The 20,950-nt window shown below is 36.3% G+C and overlaps 1 protein-coding gene across 1 annotated transcript in view; it reads left to right on the top strand.

Annotated features, from left to right (window-relative positions):
- Positions 1-20,950, top strand: part of ZYG11B (zyg-11 family member B, cell cycle regulator) — a 76,613-nt gene that overhangs the window by 32,716 nt on the left and 22,947 nt on the right. The window contains exons 4-10 of the mRNA XM_059038057.2: positions 8,052-8,192; positions 10,764-10,940; positions 11,888-11,952; positions 14,577-14,676; positions 14,926-14,976; positions 17,282-17,443; positions 17,554-17,601. Of these exons, the coding sequence (XP_058894040.1) occupies positions 8,052-8,192; positions 10,764-10,940; positions 11,888-11,952; positions 14,577-14,676; positions 14,926-14,976; positions 17,282-17,443; positions 17,554-17,601 (744 nt within the window). The remainder of the gene's footprint in view (positions 1-8,051; positions 8,193-10,763; positions 10,941-11,887; positions 11,953-14,576; positions 14,677-14,925; positions 14,977-17,281; positions 17,444-17,553; positions 17,602-20,950) is intronic.

Below are 20,950 nucleotides of genomic sequence, written 5' to 3'. Positions count from 1 at the left end.
GGTCATCATTGCTGCATGCAGACTTTCTCTAGCTGCAGTGAGTGAGGGCTACTCTTCATTGTTGTGCATGGGCTTCTCATTGCAGTGGCTTCTCTTGTTGTGGAGTATGGGCTCTAGGCACGTGGGCTTCAGTAGTTGTGGCTCACAGGCTCTAGAGTGCAGGGTCAGTAGTTGTGGTACACCGGCTTAGTTGCTCTGCAGCATGTGGGATCTTCCCGGACCAGGGCTCAAACCTGTGTCCCCTGCATTGGCAGTTGGATTCTTAACCACTGCACCACCAGGGAAACCCCTGTCTCATATTTTAGATTCCACATATAAGTGATATATGGTATTTGCCTTTGTCTGTCTGACTTACTTCACTTAGTATAATAATCTCTAGGTCCATCCATGTTGCTGCAAATGGCAATATTTCTTTCTTTTTTATGGCTGAGTAGTATTCCATTGTGTATATATACCAAATCTTCTTAATCCATTCTTCTGTCAATGGACATTTAGATTGCTTCCATATCTTGGCTATTGTAAAATAGTGCTGCTGTGAGCATTTTGGTGCATGTATCTTTTCAAATTATAGTTTTCTCCAGTTATATGCCCAGGAGTGGGTTCTGGATCATATGGTAACACTATTTTTAGTATTTTAAGGAACCTCCATACTGTTTTCCATAGTGACTGCACCAATTTACATTCCTACACCAACAGCGTAGGAGGGTTCCTTTTTTTGTGCAACCATTATTGATCTCAAAAAAGGAGAAGGAAAGTTTAGTTATAAACATTTTAAAACATTTCAGTTCTTAGATTATTTGTAAATGTAGACTTTAAAAAATAGAATGGAAGAAATTATTTTGAGTCACTCTTTTTTATTCATTCAATAAATATTTTATTAAGTGCATACTCTGTACTGTGCTGGACATGGGGATTTGATGGTGAGGCGAAACAAGCATGCTCTTGCCCTCATGGAGCTTGTCATTTAGTGAGGGAGTCAAATGATGAAATTTCATATGTCATGGGTATATGCTTTAAATATATATATTTATATTCATATACATATTTTAAAATATTTTATTATTTATTTATTCATTTATTTATTTATTGGCTGCATTGGGTCTTCATTGCTGTGCGCAGGCTTTCTCTAGTTGTGGCGAGCGGGGGCTACTGTTTGTTGCAGTGCGCGGGCTTCTCATTGCGGTGGCTTCTGTTGTTGCGGAGCACAGGCTCTAGGTGCACGGGCTTCAGTAGTTAAGGCTCGCAGGCTCTAGAGTGCAGGCTCAGTAGTTGTGGCACATGGGCTTAGTTGCTCCGTGGCATGTGGGATCTTCCCCAGCCAGGGCTGGAACCCGTGTGCCCTGCATTGGCAGGCAGATTCTTAACCACTGAGCCACCAGGGAAGTCCTCATATACATATATTAACATATAATATGCATATATACATATGCTTTAAACTGCATAGTGCTAAGAATCTAGAAGATATACAATACTACATTTCAGAATGTTTAACAGAGAGACTCGACTTAGTTTAAGGCTTCTCTGAGGACTTGATGAATGAGTGAAGATCATATGGATGAGTAGCTTGGTAGAGGAAATTCCAGGCAGCGAGAATGATATATGCAAAAGATGTGTGGTAGGAAGGAGCATGGTACATCCAAGGAACTGCAAGAAGGCCACTGTGGCTAGAGTTCCAGAGTAAGAAGTTGCAGAGTGATGAAGTGAGGCTGGAGAAGTAGGTGCCAGGGCCAGATTTTGCAAGGTCACATAAGCGAGGTGCAAGGCAGCAAGAAGTTTGAGGAACTTACATACAACTTGTTATGGAACAAGATAGATTTCTAGCACAGGGCTTGTTGGTAAAGGAAATATAAATATGTAAATTACTATTTTAGTGTTACTTAACTCCCTAAGAAGTGGGTCAGACAGTAAAGAACTGTAAAAATCAAAGGGGAAGAATTCTTATCTCTGTGCACTGGGAGTTTTGGAAGGATTTCCCAGAAGAGGTGAGCTTGACCTGTGTCCTGAAGGATGAAAGGAATGTGTCCCCTAGTACACTACACTAAATAATCTTCTCAAGGCAAAGATCCTCTAATAGTTGTGATTCCTGAGCAGTACAATTTTTGCTGATTGTTCTTAGCACCAACAGACCCTAGAGTGAATTAGCCTAAGTTTTTCAGTTGAGGCTAGTAGGACATCTGTGTTCCACAATGCCTCTGAGAAACAAGTTTGATTTCACAAATGGAACTGTTATTACTTTGAAATCTTGGCTCTCAGAAACACGTACTTTATTTGCTATCATCTAGTTTCCACCTCTGTAAACATTGAAGCAGTGATTCTCAGCCTTGACTGTAATTAAAATTACCTGGAGTGTAATTATTTGAGATGAAGGATGTGTTAACTAACCATATCATGGTAATCATTTTGCAATATTTACATGTATCAACTCATCATATTTTATACATTAAACTTACATGATGTATTTGTGATATATGCATGTATAATATTATATATCTTGATAAAGCTGGAAAAAAATTTTAATTAAAAAAAATCATCTGAGGAACTTGAGCAATTAAATCAGAACCACAGGGAGGTGGGACCCAGACATCAGTATTTTTTAAAGCTCCTTGGGTGATTGTAATATGCAGCTAAAGTGGAGAATCATTGTTCTAAAATAATTTTTAAAAAATAGAGATCATTGGAACTTTGCCCTTTATTCAACTACACACAAAAGTTGATGTTTCTTTTTTTTTCATTAGTTATCTATTTTATACATATTAGTGTATATATGTCATTCCCAATCTCCCAATTCATCCCACTCCTCCTTTCCCACCTTGGTGTCCATACGTTTGTTCTCTACATCTGTGTCTCCATTTCTGCCTTGCAGACAGGTTCATCTGTACCATTTTTCTAGATTCCACATATATGTGTTAATATACAATATTTGTTTTTCTCTTCCTGACTTACTTCACTCTGTATGACAGTCTCTAGGTCCATCCACGTCTCTACAAATGACGCAATTTTGTTACTTTTTATGGCTGAGTAATATTCCATTGTATGTATGTACCATATCTTCTTTATCCATTTGTCTGTCGATGGGCATTTAGGTTGCTTCCATAACCTGGCTATTGTAAATAGTGCTGCAGTGAACATTGTGGTGCATGCGTCTTTCTGAATTAATGGTTTTCTCAGGGTATATGCCCAGTAGTGGGATTGCTGGGTCATATGGTAATGCTATTTTTAGTTTTTTAAGGAACCTCCATACTGTTCTCCATAGTGGCTGTATCCACTTATATTCCCACCAACAGTGCAAGAGGGTTCCCTTTTCTCCACACTCTCTCTGGCATTTATTGTTTGCAGATTTTTTGATGATACCCATTCTGACTAATGTGAGGTAATACCTCATTGTAGTTTTAACTTGCATTTCTCTAATAATTAGTAATGTTGAGCATCTTTTCATGTACCTCTTGGCCAAAAAATTGATGTTTCTTTTAAATTATTTGTTTGACTACTAATTTGAGAGCTGAAAAATAATAGGTCATGTTAAGGGAAGAGAGCTGAGATTGCCCTGTCTCCTTTTTTAGAATTTTCCAAGTTAGCAAAGTTGATGAAAAACTTGTCTGAAATGATTGTCTTAGTATTGTATTGCTTTAAACTAGTTTAGGTTGACATTTTTAGCTTTACATGTTTTTTAGATTACACTGAAAGATGCAGGAAATAGAGACAGTGTGACTCCCCAGTATTCCTTATGAGGCATTATATGGTACTCTTAGTGGGTGGTTATAAGAACAAAAGTTTTGTTTTTTCCACTTTCATATATATTATTTATTTTGATCTCTTGACTCTGTGTGGGAGGTATTGTCCTCATTGGGAGGGAATGGCTTTCTTAAGGGTCACAGCCAGCTGATGATCCTGGTATGTGTCCTTTCTACTACATCTCATTGCCTATATTTGAGAATCTTAGTTCTTTCCTTTCCTCTCTGTTTCTAGTCCCAACACAGATGGTTTTCTTCTTACCACCGAATTACCAACTCTGTCATCTCTGTTTCCCTACCCAATTTATTCGTCTGTAAGCATCAGTTTCTTGAACCTTCCACTTCTCCACAATTAGGACTCTTACGTTTTTTGGCTGCCTCATTCCTAGACTCTGGGGTTATTTACCAAGCTGTGGTTCCCAGTTCCTGAGAATCACTGGTTGTGTGCTAAACCCAATATTCTCAGTTGTCATCTTATTTGATCTAAAGTGGCATTTGACACCGTTGATCTTGTCATCCTTCTTGAAATACTTTTTTTTACTTAGTTTCTAGGATATCAGACTTGTCTTGTTTTTTCCCTACTTTTTGGACTCACCCTCAATTTCCTTTATTGGTTCTTCCTAATCTCCCAGGCCCTAAACCTATATGCTGATGACTCCTAAATTTATATCTCTAGCCTAGACTTCTCCCTTGAGAACTAAGACTCCTATATTAAACTGCAGTAATCAACATCCAGTGAAGGTACATATAAGTTTTTTTAAGCAAAGGAGTCGATCTATTTTAAAAAACAGTAAGTACTTTTTAAAGATGTCTGAGCTAGGGCCTCTGCCCTTGAGGAATTCTAGTCTTGTGGAGAGGAGGCAGACCAATTTAAAAATAGCTTTAACCCATTGCAAGAAATGCTATAATAGAGTTATATACTGAGTGCTACAAGAAAGTTTTTCCTTAGAATATACATTTTAGGGCTTCCCTGGTGGCGCAGTGGTTGAGAGTCCGCCTGCCGATGCAGGGGACACAGGTTCGTGCCCCAGTCCAGGAAGATCCCACATGCCGCGGAGCGGCTGGGCCCGTGAGCCATGGCCGCTGAGCCTGCGCGTCCAGAGCCTGTGCTCCGCAACGGGAGAGTCCACAGCAGTGAGAGGCCCGCGTACCAAAAAAAAAAAAAAAAAAAAAAGAATATACATTTTAGTTTTAATCCATATATTAAATATTAATAAGGCTTAATTTAGTGGTTAGGGATATTTTCTTTGTTTTAAATTGTTTGCAGAAACTAGTGCATACAGACACTTGTTTGTTTCGTTTTGTTCGTTTTTTTGGATCTAGCATATGAAATTGATTGAATTGAAGATGCGTATAGTTTGAGGAGCCAGACTGCTTGATTTGAGGGTTTATCACTGGCTAGAGAAGTGTTGATCACTGAATAAACATACAGGCAATGAAATTTGGTTTAGAGTATTTACATTCTAGTAACAAAAGTTCTTTAATTTTATATTTAAAGGTAACTTGAGGTTACATTTCATGTAAGTTAATATAAAGCTGTTGGAATCAACCAAATGTGGACTGATGAAGTCTGATGAAGATTATTGTTAATGTGTTTTCCCTCATACGATCTTTTTTATCTCAGTGTCTTTCCAAATCTAAGAAAAAGTTCAGGGTGATTCCAAAAGAACTGAACACTTGGAAAGTTTTTATTATTCAATAACTGCTTATATATGTGAATACATAGTCAAGACCAGTGTTTATGTATGTATATTATACATAAATAGTTTAAAAAGCATTTTGTAAAGAAACTTCCACTGTTATTCCTACAGTCTTACAAATGCTCAAAACGTGCCTTTGTGTCACTTGGTACACATCTGTACTGTTGTCTAGTTCTTATTAGACCTTTGTAGCATATCCTATCAGTGTTTGAAATGTCAGCCGTGATGCAGCCCTTCATTTCCTCAAAGCTGCATATTCCCGACTGAATACTCTATGCTCATATAAAACCTAGTTACTGAGTAATATATTTTAAAAGTGTTTATTTTTGTGTCACCTTTTATAATGGTACTGCCAAAAAAAAGACAGTCTTCCACCTTAATGAGAAGATTATCTCTCTCTGAACAGCAGGGTTTTGGGTTTTGTTTTTGGGTTTTTTTTGCGTTTTTTTACCTTTTTGTAAAGTAAGACAGATGCAAAACCATAAATAACAATTGTATACCTTAATGAGTGAAAATAAGATGAACACACTTGAAACCATCACTCAGGTTAATAAATAGAACTTGTCAGCTACAAGTTGATCACAACTCCCTCCTTCCCCACAAAAGTAATCTCTGTCCAGACTTTAATGATAATCATGTCCTTGCTCTTTTAAATAGTTTATCATCCAACTGTTTACCTCTAGGCACTTAATCTTACCCATTTTTCAAAATTATATGTCTTTTGAGTATCTTTTATAAGTTCCCTCCCATCCCTTCCTTTTCCTTATAATTTGTGTATTAATGAATCCAGCCCTTTGATTTGTAGAGTCTCCCTCAACCTGGGTTTTTTTGATTGTATGCTTATAGTGCATGTTTCACTGACTTTGTATTTTCTGCAAATTGGTAGTTGGATTTAGTGACTTAATCCAACTCATGTTTGATCCCTTTGGAAGGACCCTCAGGTGTTATGCTCTTTCATTAAGGAAGTACATAATGTCTGGTTGTTTTTCTTTCTGTGATTTTTAACAGTTGTTGACACTCAACACCTAGTTATTCATTGGGGATCATGGTGATATTCTAGAAGTTTCTTTTTTTTAAGAGTTTTGTTTATTTATTTTTGGCTGCATCGGTGTTCGTTGTTGTGCATGGGTTTCTTTAGTTGTGGCGAGCAGGGGCTACTCTTCGTTGCAGTGCACAGGCTTCTCATTGCGGTGGCTTCTCGTTGCGGAACACGGGCTGTAGGCATGCAGGCTTCAGTAGTTGTGGTACGCAGGCTCAGTAGTTGTGGCTCATGGGGTCTAGAGCTCAGGCTCAGTAGTTGTGGTGCACGGGCTTACTTGTTCCATCGCATTTGGGAATCTTCCCAGACCAGGGCTCGAACCCATGTCCCCTGCATTGGCAGGTGGATTCTTAACACTGCGCCACCAGGGAAGCCCTCTTTTTTTATTCATTAGTTGGATTACTTTTCTAAAAAGCCACTTCCTGTTAATATACATTTCATTACCCAATGGTATATGAACCACAGTTTAAGGATATTAACCTGTATAAATGGGAAATTCCTAGATAAACTTACTTTTGAACAGCACCTCTTTTAACATTTGTTTGTTTGTTTGTTTGTTTGTGGTACGTGGGCCTCTCACTGTTGTGGCCTCTCCCATTGCGGAGCACAGGCTCTGGACGCGCAGGCTCAGCAGCCATGGCTCACGGGCCTAGCTGCTCTGCGGTATGTGGGATCTTCCCAGACCCGGGCACTAACCCGTGTCCCCTGCATCGGCAGGCAGACTCTCAACCACTGCGCCACCAGGGAAGCCCTGAACAGCACCTCTTGATGCTGAGTGGGAGCTTTATAAATTTGGGGAAATTAATTAATACATTTATTTGATAAGTATTTATTGAGTGTTTATTATGAGCCACACACAATGCTCCCTGTTGAGGTACAGTGGTGAATAGGTCAGCCTACTAGGGGGGTTATGATAATGGCCATGAAGGAGGTGTTTCAGGGAGACCTGATTTAGATTGGTGGGTCAGAGAAGGCCTTTATAGAGAAGTGTCATTTAACTTGAAATGGGAAGGATGAATAGAAATTAGGTAGAAAAAGAGAGGAAGATTTCACTCAGAGAGGATATTATATTTAGTAACCTTTTCCTGGGAAAGAGCTTGGCTTATTGAAAGATCAGAAAGAAAGGCCACTGTAGGGTGTGGGGGAGGGATAGATTGGGAGTTTGGGATTGACATGTACACACTGCTAGAAAAATAAAATAAATAAATGAAAGAAAGGCCACTGTAGTTATAACATTGTGAGTTAGGGGGAGAGGGTTACCTTAAGAGGCAGTAGGAGCCTAATCATGGGTAGTAAGACCTTATAAATAGTGTTACATATCTTGAGATTTATTTTAGGTACAGTATAGAAAATTTTACCCATAGATTTATAGTAGGGTCTTAGCCTATCTAATATACATCTCTTTAGCATATGTGCACCTCCATAGGATGACTTTTCTGGATGGATTGGAAAGTGATCATTCCCATTTGTTTCAGGCTTTGCAAAGCTACCCTGATGCCATCCACACAAATGATGTTTGGATAGAGACAGTTAGAGGGTTGAAAAGAATCCTAAAAACTCATCTTCTGTCTATGTTCAAAGGTGTCTGGAGAAGCCAATGAAACTCAGATTGCAGAAGCATTGAAGCGGTACAGTGAACGGGCATTCTTTGTCCGGGAAGCTCTATTTCACCTTTTTAGCCTGACTCATGTGATGGAAAAAACAAAGCCAGAAATTTTAAAGGTAAGAATAAGAAACTGCATTTGAGAAATTTGAAATTGTCTTCCTAGATAGATGATGGTTTTGTGAAGAAAATTAGTGAAAATTTGCATTTAGTCTTTGGTTTTTTGTAATGGGATTGCTCATGTATAATTTCAGTTATTAGCCATAAATGAGAATGAGAGGAGATAGTTGCATAGTGTTACTGAAGTTTTATAGTAGTCTCATTTAAGCAATATAAATGCCTTCAAGTTCGTATTTAACTATCTAAAACCAGTAGTCACTGTGATATGTTTTTACCAGCTGTAGTAGAAAATGTAATACATGACTGGAATCAGGACACTGCTTTGTATATTACCCCTGTATTGCTTCCATTTAGGCTTTTTTAAGAAATACAATATTGGAATTTTATAAGGCACTTTTCCATGCAATTTATGAACCTCCTGTGCTTTTGTAACTAATCTGCATTATTCCTCAGTTAAGATATTTTAACCAAGACAGCTTTTGAAAGTCAAGAAAGGAGGATTCTTAATTTTGTTGATTACTTAGGACATTGTTTGTCAGAATGTGGTCCTCTATCCATCAGAAGTCTGGGATACTGCTTATTTTAAGAAGCATATTCATGAGAGGCTTCCCTGGTGGTCCAGTGGCTGAGACTTTGCCTTCCAATGCAGTGGGTGCGGGTTCAATCCCGGTTGGGGAGCTAAGATCCCACATGCCTCGTGGCTAAAAATCCAAAACATAAAACAGAAGCAATATTGTAACAAATTCAGTAAAGACTTTGAAAATGGTCCACATCAAAAAAAAAAAAATCTTTAAAAGGGGCTTCCCTGGTGGTGCAGTGGTTAAGAATCCACCTGCCAATGCAGAGGACAAGGGTTTGAGCCCTTGTCTGGGAAGATCCCACATGTCACAGAGCAACTAAACCCGTGTGCCACAACTACTGAGCCTGCACTCTAGAGCCTGCGAGCCACAACTACTGAAGCCTGCACGCCTAGAGCCTGTGCTCTGCAACAAGAGAAGCCCCTGCTCGCTGCAACTAGAGAAAGCCAGCGTGCAGCAACGAAGACCCAACGCAGCCAAAAATTACGTACATACATACATTAATTAAATCTTTTAAAAAATCTTTATAAAAATAAAAAGCATATTTGTGAACCTCATGCCAAGAAATTTAGATTCAGTAGGGCTGGGTACAGGAATTACAAGGAAAATTAGAGTACCTCAGGAATTCGTGAGGTACAGGAATCTGCATTTTAATAATCCCCCAAGATAATCCTTATGCACATTCAGTTTAGAAACCAATGAATATAGGACTGTATTATATTTGATACCTCATTTAGTGGGTACGACAATCCCAAGAGATAAGTTTTATCTCCTGTTTTACAGATTATGTACCTGAGGGTCTGTGAGGTTAAGTAACAGAAAGTTAGTGTCAGAGCCAGAAATGCCTTAACCTTCCAGTTTCTTAGATTTTGAGAATGGGGTGTTTGGAAAGGAACCAGTAACATTTAAGTCCTAAGGTGTTATCTCCAACATCTGTCACCTCCTATGTACATACCAGAGGATGTTGGCACTTGGTATATGCATTATCATTTTTTGGTTTTGGTTACTGTGAACCTGAGTAACAAAGGACCAGACCTCTAGTCCTGATCTGAAATATTTACTCATTCATTCAGAGGATGATGCAGAGAGAAATGTGATTCTTGCAAAGGAGAGCAAAGAAAAAAGATGGTAGTTGGCTGAAGAAGTGTGTGGTTTTGGTTTTTTTTTTTTCTTTTTTTGGATGGGAGAAAAAAATAGCTTGTTTGTATGCTGATATTAATGATCCAGTACAGAATACAAAACTGATACAGGAGTGAAAGGGGAGAACAGCTGAAGCAGTGTCTTTGAGTAGACAAGAAGGGAAGAATCTAGCATATAAGTGGAGGGATTACCTTTAGAGAGGAGCCCCAAAAGGTCATTTATGGTAACAGGCAGGAAGATAGCATATGCACATGTGTATGCTGGTAAGGAGGTACATGTGGAAGTGAGAATCTGAAGTTCTTTATGATTGCTTCAGTTTTCTCAGGGTAACTGGAAGCAAGGTCTTCAGCCAGTAGTGAGGAATGGGGAGGATTTGTTGGGGATTTGAGGAGAGATGTAAAGGAGAGAAGTAGTTATGTCAGCCAGAGGGAAGTGAATGGATTTTATGGTACTCTGACTTTAGCAGTGTTCTTAAGGAACTGAATGTTGGGATTTGAAAGTGAAGTTTGCTGTTGATTTACTCTCTTCAAGTCAGTAAGAATTTGTTTAGTGCTTAGCGTATAATAGGACCTGAACTAGGTCTTAGAAATACAAAGATGTTTTCCCTGAATAGAAAAGATTCTTTAGCCTTACAGAAAAATCTGGACACGAACAACTTGATACCTACCTTAACCAGGTGAACAGGAACTAAATATAGGTGAGTAACTGCTATGTCCTAGGCTCTGCACGTGAGGATAAAAAAGATACTTAAGACATCTTAGAAATTATTATAGATCAACAAAGTAATGTTGCTATATGAAGAGAGCTTATATTTATAAGTTGGATCAAAAGAACTAATTTTTTTTTTTCCAGCTTGTGGTTACTGGGATGAGAAACCACCCTATGAATTTGCCAGTGCAACTTGCTGCAAGCGCCTGTGTGTTTAACTTAACAAAGCAGGATCTTGCTGCAGGAATGCCTGTGCGACTCCTGGCTGATGTGACCCATTTGCTGCTCAAAGCCATGGAACATTTTCCCAATCACCAACAGGTAAGCATATGGGAACTGCCATTCAAATAGTCCTTTTAGTGTCTCTTACCCATCTCCCACCTCCATACAGTTGATTTTAGTAGGCCTAGGTTGGAAATTCAAATGCCTTTGGAGGCTGTGAAGTAATAAATTTATGGTGTGACTGAGTGCAGGACAATAGAGAAGTAGAAAACTAGAGAATGCTTTCCTTGCCTAAAAGTATTTCAGTCCAAATGTTGAGGGAAATAAAGCAAGCCATACAAAACATCTTGCACCTAGACCTTGAGTTAGTGATAATTTCAGCAAACAGGCATAGGCGTAGAGCTTTTGTTCTGAGCCAGGCACTGGTTCTGTACTCAAGTACTCAGTACTTAAGTACTGGGATAGAGAAATGAGTAAGACATGGATTTTCTATTTCTAGCAGTATAGGTAGACTACAAAACCTGTCCTGTCCTCAGGATGAAAACTACAAATGCTGCTTGAATTACATTTTTAACTCTTAAAATTTAACAGTGAGTTGGCAAGTTAGTAAAAAATACTCAAAGGTGCAAAACAAGTAAAAATGGCAACCCAGATAGGTGAGTGGGTAATTAGAGCCACCTTCCCTCATTGAGAGCAATTGCCAAACTAGATGAACTTTAGTCTTTGGTGTTCATGGACTCTGGAAGCCAGGTGAACAGAAGACAAAATAGGACCCACCCAAAGGCCACCAGAAGGGAGGGAGATTAGCTGGCGTTATCCTATTTATTACCCTATTTCTCACGTAATAGAAAAGATTTTTTAAAATGTGCAAGTAAACTTATATGGGCCCAGTGGAAGTCAGTCTTTGAACAGTAGGTGGGCAGAATAAAGGTTTTAAGAAATAAGTGGTGTTTTATCAATCTTTCTTTTTTTTATAGAGTCTACCCTTGTTTAAAAAATAAAATAATATTTTATTCAGGATTTTTTTTCTCCCTTTGGTTCTTTAGTTACAGAAGAATTGCCTCCTTTCACTTTGCAGTGACCGAATTCTTCAAGATGTTCCATTTAACAGGCAAGTGATAGCACTAGAACTTAAAATGGGGCAAAATGGAATTTTAGAAATATGTCTTGGGTCTTTTCTTACCATTCAGGATATTCCTGGTATACAATTATTCAAGTGGGTGGGATTGTGTGTTGCCTTGTAGAATGCTGAATCTACTTTCTCTAATTTAGTGCTTTGATGTTCATGATAACAGATTGGCCCCTGTTTTCATAGCCCTTTGCATAAGAATTTATATTGATTATAGTTTTTAGAAGATCTGCACAATATTGTGGGCTGAAGAAATTGAGGCATATAGAAATTCAGTGTCTTGCCCGTGGTTTTGTGACTAGTAACTGCTAAGCTAGAAAGACTCAAGTCTTCTAGGCCCAGTGTTCTTTTCTCTGTATCATACCTCATTATTATTGTTATTTGATATTTAATTATAGAAGAAACTTTTTAAGCAGAGGTTAAGGGAGACCATATAGCTGGATTCCAGTAAGTATAAAGGGTTTCCTTGTTTTCTAAGATGTGATTTGGGAGCTAAACAGGTTTTTTGTTTTTTTCATTTTACTATTTTAAAATATAATTTTTTACTGATGGTATTTTGAAGAAGAAATTTATATTATGATTTAATGAGAAATGTCTTTCTCAAGCAGTAATTTTACTGTGAGTTACTTTTGTTTGGGTAACAGTACACTGTTATCTGGCATGGCTGAGGCAATGAAGTATTCCATTTACTATTTGAAATAAATAGTTTGGATAAAAATATAACTACATATATCTCATGTAGATTGCTAATTTTATTTTATAAATATATTGAGCATCTGTATTGATCACACGAAGTCATAGCTAGAAAAGACATAATCTCCTAAAGAAAATTATAAGCTACCCCAGGGTTGGCAAACTTTTTCTTAAAGGGCCAGATAATAAATGTTCTAGGTTTGTGAGCCATTGTGAGGTACAACTCTGCCGTTGTATCTCAGAGCAGCCATAGACACTTTATAAGCAAATGGGGATAACTATGTTCCAATAAAACTGTAGAAAACAGGCAGCTGGGCCCACATCTATTAAGATCACTCAAGGTAGGCTATCATTTGCCCTTGATGTAGCCCATGCACTCTGCTAGAATTGAGCTTCTTTGTGGTAAGAGACAGTGATTGGTTAATCTTGCCCTTAGTACTTAGTACTTAAGTGGATGTTTAATGGATGAATGAATGAATTATGAATATAATAGAATACAGTCATTCATAGAAGAGGATGACAGAATGTACTGGGCCCCCAAGTAAAGAGGGAAAGATTCCATCTGCTTGATGATCATTAAAGATTTCATGTTAGTGATGGTATTTAAGATAATAAAGATAACAGCTAATGTATGAAGCACTTACCAGGCACTGTGCTAAGTATTTTACATATGCTTATTCAGTCCTTACAACAGTCCTGTGAAATTGTTACTCTTGTAATCTTCATTTTACAGATGAGGAAACAGAGGCACAGAGAAGTTTAGTAACTTGCTCAAGGTGATAAGATAGTAAGTAGCAGAATTTAGATTTAAATCCAGACTGACTCCAGAGCTTCTACTTTTTATATCCATGCCATATTGCCTTGAAAATGAAAGCTGGTTGAGTTGATTGTTTTGTGTTTTGGGAACTGCACAGATAAAGGCACAGAGGAAGACAATACTAGTAAAAAATTAACCTTTATCAAAAGTTTGGTATGTGCCAAGTTCTATACTAAGTCTTAAGCTTTATGTGTGATATCATATACAACAGTCCTATGGAATAGATCATATTATTTTACAGACAAGAAAATTGAAGTTCAGAGAGATTAAGGAAGTTGCCCGGGGTCCCAAAGTTAGTAAATGGTGAAGGTGATATTTGAATGCAGGCTGATTCCAAAGTGTATCATGTTCTTAATGACCTGACTGCATTGCCTTACATGATAAAATAGTTTATTTTATCAGTGTCATTAACATTAGATAGAGCCAGCCAGAATTCCAACCCCAAAATTCAAAGAACTTTGGAATCTGCTCTTAACTACCAGGCTATATTACCTCATAATTATGGGCATGTTTGCAGACTAATAAAGTTTCCACATGTCATGTCCTCTCTTTTCCTGCTTTCTTTTTTTCTCTATAGCATATGTCAGTACCTAAACAAACCATATATTTTACTTATGTATTATCTGTCTTCCCACTATCTGTAAGCTCTAATGAGAGTAGAGATATTTTCTGTCTTGTTCACTACCCTTTCTCCAGCACCAAGAACAGTATCTGGCACAAAACAGGAGCTCAATAAATGTTTCGGAGTGAATGAATGAATGTTCCCATTGTGCTAGGTACTGGGAAGAACCCAGTAAATTATTGCTATAGTATAGAAATCACTACAGGATAGAAATATGTTGTAATTCTAGAAGATGAATGCCAGATATTTTTGACCATATTTTCCAAACTCTTGTTCCTTTACAAAGTGTTGTCAGAATTAATAATGACACCATCTCCGCAACACTAAGTGCACTTGTTATTCTCTTATCAATTAGGAGGAATTTTCCCCTTCCTTCTCACCTACCTAAATTGTAGCATCAGTTCCCAGCTGGAGCTTTGAAACTATGCCTGGGGCCTCCAGGATTAATTCATGAAACTCTTTGTGTATTTTCAGATTTGAAGCAGCCAAGCTTGTCATGCAGTGGCTCTGCAACCATGAGGATCAAAACATGCAACGGATGGCAGTTGCAATCATTTCCATCCTGGCTGCCAAGGTGCCTGAACTCTTGTTGAATAATTTTCTATAGGAAACTATTTCCCATGACAATTACTATTTTTCCCCAAATCTGTGTGCCAGTGAGGTTTTAGTAAGCCAGGTAACTTACTCAAGCTGTATTCGGTGTTGTGGAATTCCAGGTTGACCAGAGATTTTAGTCTGACTTTTGGAGTCTGTTACAGTGAATGATATTAAACTCACACTGGTGAATTCTTAGATATTTACTTTGTCTTCTGCTTGCTTGCAGCTTTCTACAGAACAAACTGCACAGCTTGGTGCTGAACTCTTCATTGTCAGGGTAAGTCTCTACAGACTCCTAAACAGTTTTCATTTGCATTATTTTCAGGCAGTGTTGTGTATCTTCTGACATTTTACATTTTAAAAGATTATTTTTGTTACTTCTAAGTGAGTGAATTAATTTCTCTTCATTGAGGCAGCTTTACTCCTTAACAGAGATGGAAAGAGCCCTGAGCCTAGGAGTCAGATGACCTGGGATCTAACTTGTAAACTCACTTTGTGAATTTAGATAAATTACCTGGACCATTGGGGCCTGAATAAACCTTAAGATCCTATCTAGTTCTAAAATTCTGTGATTTTGTTATTTATGAAGAAAATGTGGAGTCTCTATTTTAAGCATAAGGTTGTGCTAGATGCTTTAGGGAAGAAGATAATGTAAATAGCTGATATATGATTTTACTTGCTTCATTTGAGGAATTAATATAGTGAACAGTGAAAAGTTAAAAGCTTTAAAGAGAATAAATTTAAACCATGCCTTAGGGAGGACTGAAGGAAAAAGTCTACATAGGAGCTGCTTGTTACAATCCTGGTGTGAGATGTTTGAATAATAATAGTAGATGAAAAAGTCAAATGAGAGACTCCCTTTTTCTGTAACTTACAAATTATGTATGTAATGAGAAAGTAAGTCACTCATTTGGTAAATATGTATAGGATACTCATCAGGTACCTACCACCTTACTAGGTGTTAGGGATCTACACTGAATTATATCTATAATTCCTGCCCACAAGAAATTCACAGTATAGTAGAGAAAATAGCTATGTAGACCTGGTCATAATACAGTATTACAGTCTAATAAATATATAATAATAAGAGTGATATGAGTGAAAAAAGCAGTGTAAAAAGAGGAAAAGGCTGTGATGGTATAAATGAAGGAGTAGTCAATATATCTGGGCTTATTCCCAGTTATATCACTTACTAGCTGTGTGATTTAAGACAAGTCACCTAACTTTTCTTAGGGATGATAAAATGCTTTATACAGTTGTTATGAAGATTAAATAAAAAGATTAATTGAAGGAATATGCTAAGTGCCTAACACAAAATACTATACGTATGTTAGATGAGTAGAAGAGGATGCTGATTTTATTTATTTTTACTCTTTTCAGGGATGACATTTTAGTTTTAAAAATGGCTTTTTATTGCTGTACATGTGTTTCAGTAATTTTGGTGGGAGGTGTACTCAAAGATATTAAGGAAGTAGTACACTCATATGCTTTGGGAGAAAACTGTTTAGTTTAAGTAGGAATTAGCAGGAATTAATAGTAGTAGTAATGATGATGCTAGCTAAGTTTTTATTTATTTTAAGCCCTTAATTATCACCCCCAATTTACAGATGAGGAAACAAAGAGTTAAATTGGCAAACAAGGTTACACAGTTAGTCAGATGCAGAGATTATATTTAAGCTCAGGTAGCCCAATTCTAGTGCCACACTCTTAGCCACTATGCTATTAAGTTACATAATTGCAACTAGATGTTTGTGTTTCTTAAAAATTTTTTCCTGAACTGTACATAATTTTAAGTAATAGTGTTTGTTAATGTTACTTGTATCTGTTGTTGCAGAGCTTCCTTTTACCCTCGAAAGTGTGAACTAAAAATGGAATTATATATGCCCCATGTAGGTCTTAAAATATTTCATTTTCAAGCTTAAATTTCTTAGGTTAAAGCTATGATAGAAATAATTTACAAATGGAATTTCAAAGCTATTATCTTATTTAAATCCAATTTAGACTTTAATTCTCTTACTATCGTATGTAGTTTGTCCTTTCTTTTTTTCTTAAGGAAAACTTGGAGTTAGAATTAGGTCTTCCAGTTCTTACTTTCTCTTACTAAGTTGACTCTGATCAAATTACTTAATATTTCTCGGACTCAATTTCCTCTCCTGAAAAATGGGGATGACAATATTACAATATAGGATATGATTTGCTGATGTGTAGTAAATATTAGATTCATTCCCTCTTCACCCCCTCCCCTTTTTTTATCCCAGGATCTGAAATGAGCATATGTTGTGACCCGTTGGGTAAGATAGTTGGTCCTAAGCTTTAATCATCTTGCTTTTCATTTTATTTACAGACAATTAGATTATAGGTATGATCAGAATATTTTTAAAGTATTTATGAAAATCCTCTATTTTTTTCTTGTTGAAGGAAAAGTCTGATCCAAGAGGCTGTTTGCTGTCTTTGTAAGAACCTTTATAGGAAATGTTTGAAGCCATGAAACTAATCCTCATGGACTTGTTAGTCATTGTTATTACCAGTAATTATAATAACAATTCAGTAATTAGAAATTAATTCTATTTTCCTCCTTTCAGCAACTTCTTCAAATAGTGAAGCAGAAAACCAATCAAAATTCAGTGGACACTACTTTGAAGTTTACTTTGAGTGCACTTTGGAACCTCACAGATGAATCTCCAACCACTTGCAGACACTTTATTGAAAATCAAGGGTTGGAACTCTTCATGAGGGTTCTAGAGGTTAGAATGGGAATTTAGCCTACAGTTTTTGACATTCATTTATTGATTGATTTGAACATTTATTTATTATATTTGGTTCTTTAGTTATAGGTTTCTTGTTCTTTTTACAGTCATTCCCAACTGAGTCATCCATTCAACAGAAAGTCCTAGGACTTTTGGTAAGATATAAGCATTTCCTGCTAATTTCAAGCTATAATTATTTTCCATCTGAGGTAATACATAGAAAGATGCTACTCTATTTGTAAACACTTAATGACGTTAGAAAAGATATATAATATAATTAAGTGAAAAAAGCAGGCTACAAAATTATATATACATATTAAGATTTTCACCACACTAAAAGGAAAAATATAAATTACATACTTTTCTTTATATGTTTTGGTATAGTACAAAGCTTCACTGTGAACATATTTTACTTGTATAATCAGAAAAAAAAGATCTCATGAAAAATGTCACTAACCTACAAGTGTCCTTAGATTCTATGTTTGGTAATTGATAATTACCGCTTAAACAACTGTTTAACAAATCAGATATTTCGTAAATGTACTGGATATATGTTAAAGTGAGCCCTCTAGGATTTTGAGACAAAGGTGAGGATCATATATTTATCACCTTTAATCACTGCAACAGGAAAAGTACCTATATGGTAAAGCCCATTTCAAAGCAGACCTCTGCTCTTGAGGAATTAGATCACAGGAGGCATAGATTAGTGTTTGTTTTCTAGATGCAGGAGTATGAAAGATGGATTTTTGGGAAAGCTGAGGGCTGGCATTTAAGGAAGAATATCTATTTACTGTAGTTTTAGTTATATAAAGCAGAAAATGTAAAACTACCTAAATGCCTGGCAATAGAGAAGTATTAAGTAAATTATAGTATTTGATTGTTTTATTCTGGGTTTGTAGATTATTAGATACAGAATTTGACTCAAGTCACTATAAAAGGAAAAAGGGAATTGATTTTAAATATTCAGAGAGATCTTATAGGGCTTTAAAAATGCTTTTAAAAAAATTTCATAAAGAATACATGCTGGGGACTTCCCTGGTGGTGCACTGGTTAAAAATCCACCTGCCAATGCAGGGGACACGGGTTTGAGCCCTGGTCCGGGAAGATCCCACATGCTGCAGAGCAACTAAGCCCGTGTGCCACAACTACTGAACCCACATGCCTAGAACCTATGCTCTGCAACAAGGGAAGCCACTGCAGTGAGAGGCCTGTGCACCCCAATGAAGAGTAGACCCCACTTATCGCAACTAGAGAAAGCCCGTGTGCAGCAACAAAGACTCAACACAGCCAAAAACAAATAAATATTTAAAAAAAAAAGGAATACATGCTTATTGTAGCTAGTGAAACAGTGCAAAATGTATTTTAAAAGTTTAAGGTTTTGTCCCAACATTTCTTTATTTTCATCTCTGTGAGGTAATTAATATTAATACAACTTGGTGTGCTTCCTTCCATATCTTTCTCCATTACTTTGTGATTGAATTTTTTTCAGTAATTTATTTTGAGATATAGAGTCTAATTTAATTTTTCATGGTCAGATAACATACTTTGTTTTAAGTCCTTTTGAATTTATTGAGACTTGTGTGTGGCCCAGGATATGGTCTATCCTGGTAAGTTTTTCCTGTGCACTTGATAAGAATGTATATTCTGCTATTGTTAGAGTGTTCTGTAAATGTCAATTGGGTCTAGTAGGTTGATATTATTCAAGTCTACCACAGGCTTACTGATTTTCTGCCTACTTGTTCTAGCAGTTATCATTTTCTGTCACTTTCTGCTTCCTATGTTTTGAAGTTCTGTTATTAAGTTCATAAACAGAATCGCTATGCCCTCTTAATTAATTGACCCCTTTATCATTATGAAATGACCTGGTATATTCTTTACTTTGAAATCTCATTTGTCTCCTTAATATAGCTATTCCAGCTTTCTTTTGAATACTGTTACCATGGTTTAATCTTCTTCCATCCTTTTACTTTTAACCTATATTTGTCTTTATATTTAAAGTGTTTATATTAAAGTGTTTCTTATAGAGAGGATATACTTTGCACCCTGCTTTTTTATCTAATATGAGAATCTCTCCTTTTTATTTGGACTGTTTGGATTATTTACATTTAATGTAGTTATTGGTATGGTTAGATTTGAATTCATCAACTTGGTATTTGTTTTCTCTTTGTCCTATCTGTTCTTTGTTTTTTCTGCCTTAAAAAAAGGTTTAATTGAGTATTTTTTATAATTCCATTTGATCCCCTTTCTTGTTTTATTAGCTATTACTCTAATTTGTTATGTTAATGATTGTTGTGGGTTTATAGTGTACATCTTTAATCACAGTCTCCCTTTAAGAGATTTTATATAATTTCATATATAGTATTAAGAACCTTATAATAGTAGATGTTCATTTCTGCTCTTCTTTCCTTTATGTCATCATTGTCATGCATTTTATATATGTAATAAACCACATAAACATTGCTTTTTAAATATCAATTATCTTTTAAGGAGATTTAAATAATTTTTTAAAATTTGTATGTTCACCCAAATAGTTACTATTTCTGATGCTCTTCTTTCCTTTGTGTAGATCCACATTTCCAACTGCTTTCATTTTCCTTCTACCTAAAAAACATCCTTTAACGTATTTCATAATGTGGGTCTGCTGATGATGAATTCTTCAGCTTTTGTATGTCTGCAAACATCTTTTATTTATTTAACATTCATTTTTGAAAGATTTTTTTGCCAGATGTAGAATTCTAGGTTGACAGTACTTTAAAGATGTTTGTTACCTTTTTTTGATTTGCATCTTTCCAGTGAGAAATCTGATGTCATTGTTATCTTTATTCCTCTATATATGATTTTTTCCTCTGGCTACTTTTAAGATTTAGAATTAGCAACAACAATTCTGAGTAATTTGATTATGATGTATTTTAGTGTAATTTACTTCGTGCTTCCTGTATTTGGGGTTCATTGAACTTCTTGGTTTATAGTTTTCAAGTTTGAAAAGTTTTTGGCCATTATTTCTTCAAAAAAAAAGTTTTGCACCCCCTTCCCCCCAACCCCTTGGAGTCCTTTGGAGACTCCAATTTCTCATATATTAAGCTGCTTGAAATTCACAATTTATTGGTGCTTTAAAAATTTTCTTTGTTCTGTTTTCTATGTACATTTCAGTTTGAATTGTTTCCATTGCTATGCCTTCTAATTCAGTAATTGTTTCTTCTGCAGCGTCTAATCTGCTGTTAATCCCAGCTAGTTTTTATCTTTAGACATTGTCATTTTCTCCTCTAGAACTTCATTTTGTGTCTTTTTTATATCTTCCATATTTTTACTTAACTTTTTGAACATATGAAATATATTTGTAATAACTGTTTTACTGTCCTTCTCTGCTAATTTTAACATCCTTGTTAGTTCTGGGTAAATTTCAAATGATTGATTATTCCCTTCCTTTAGAGTTGCATTTTCCTTCCACTTTACATGCCAGGTAGTTTTTGATTGGATGCCAAACATTGTGAATTTTACCTTGTT

This window comes from Kogia breviceps, chromosome 1, assembly GCF_026419965.1.
Source record: "Kogia breviceps isolate mKogBre1 chromosome 1, mKogBre1 haplotype 1, whole genome shotgun sequence".
NCBI classification, from domain to species: Eukaryota; Metazoa; Chordata; class Mammalia; order Artiodactyla; family Physeteridae; genus Kogia; species Kogia breviceps.
The sequence above is the reverse complement of the archived record's forward strand: the minus strand, read 5'-3'. Positions and strand labels throughout refer to the sequence as shown.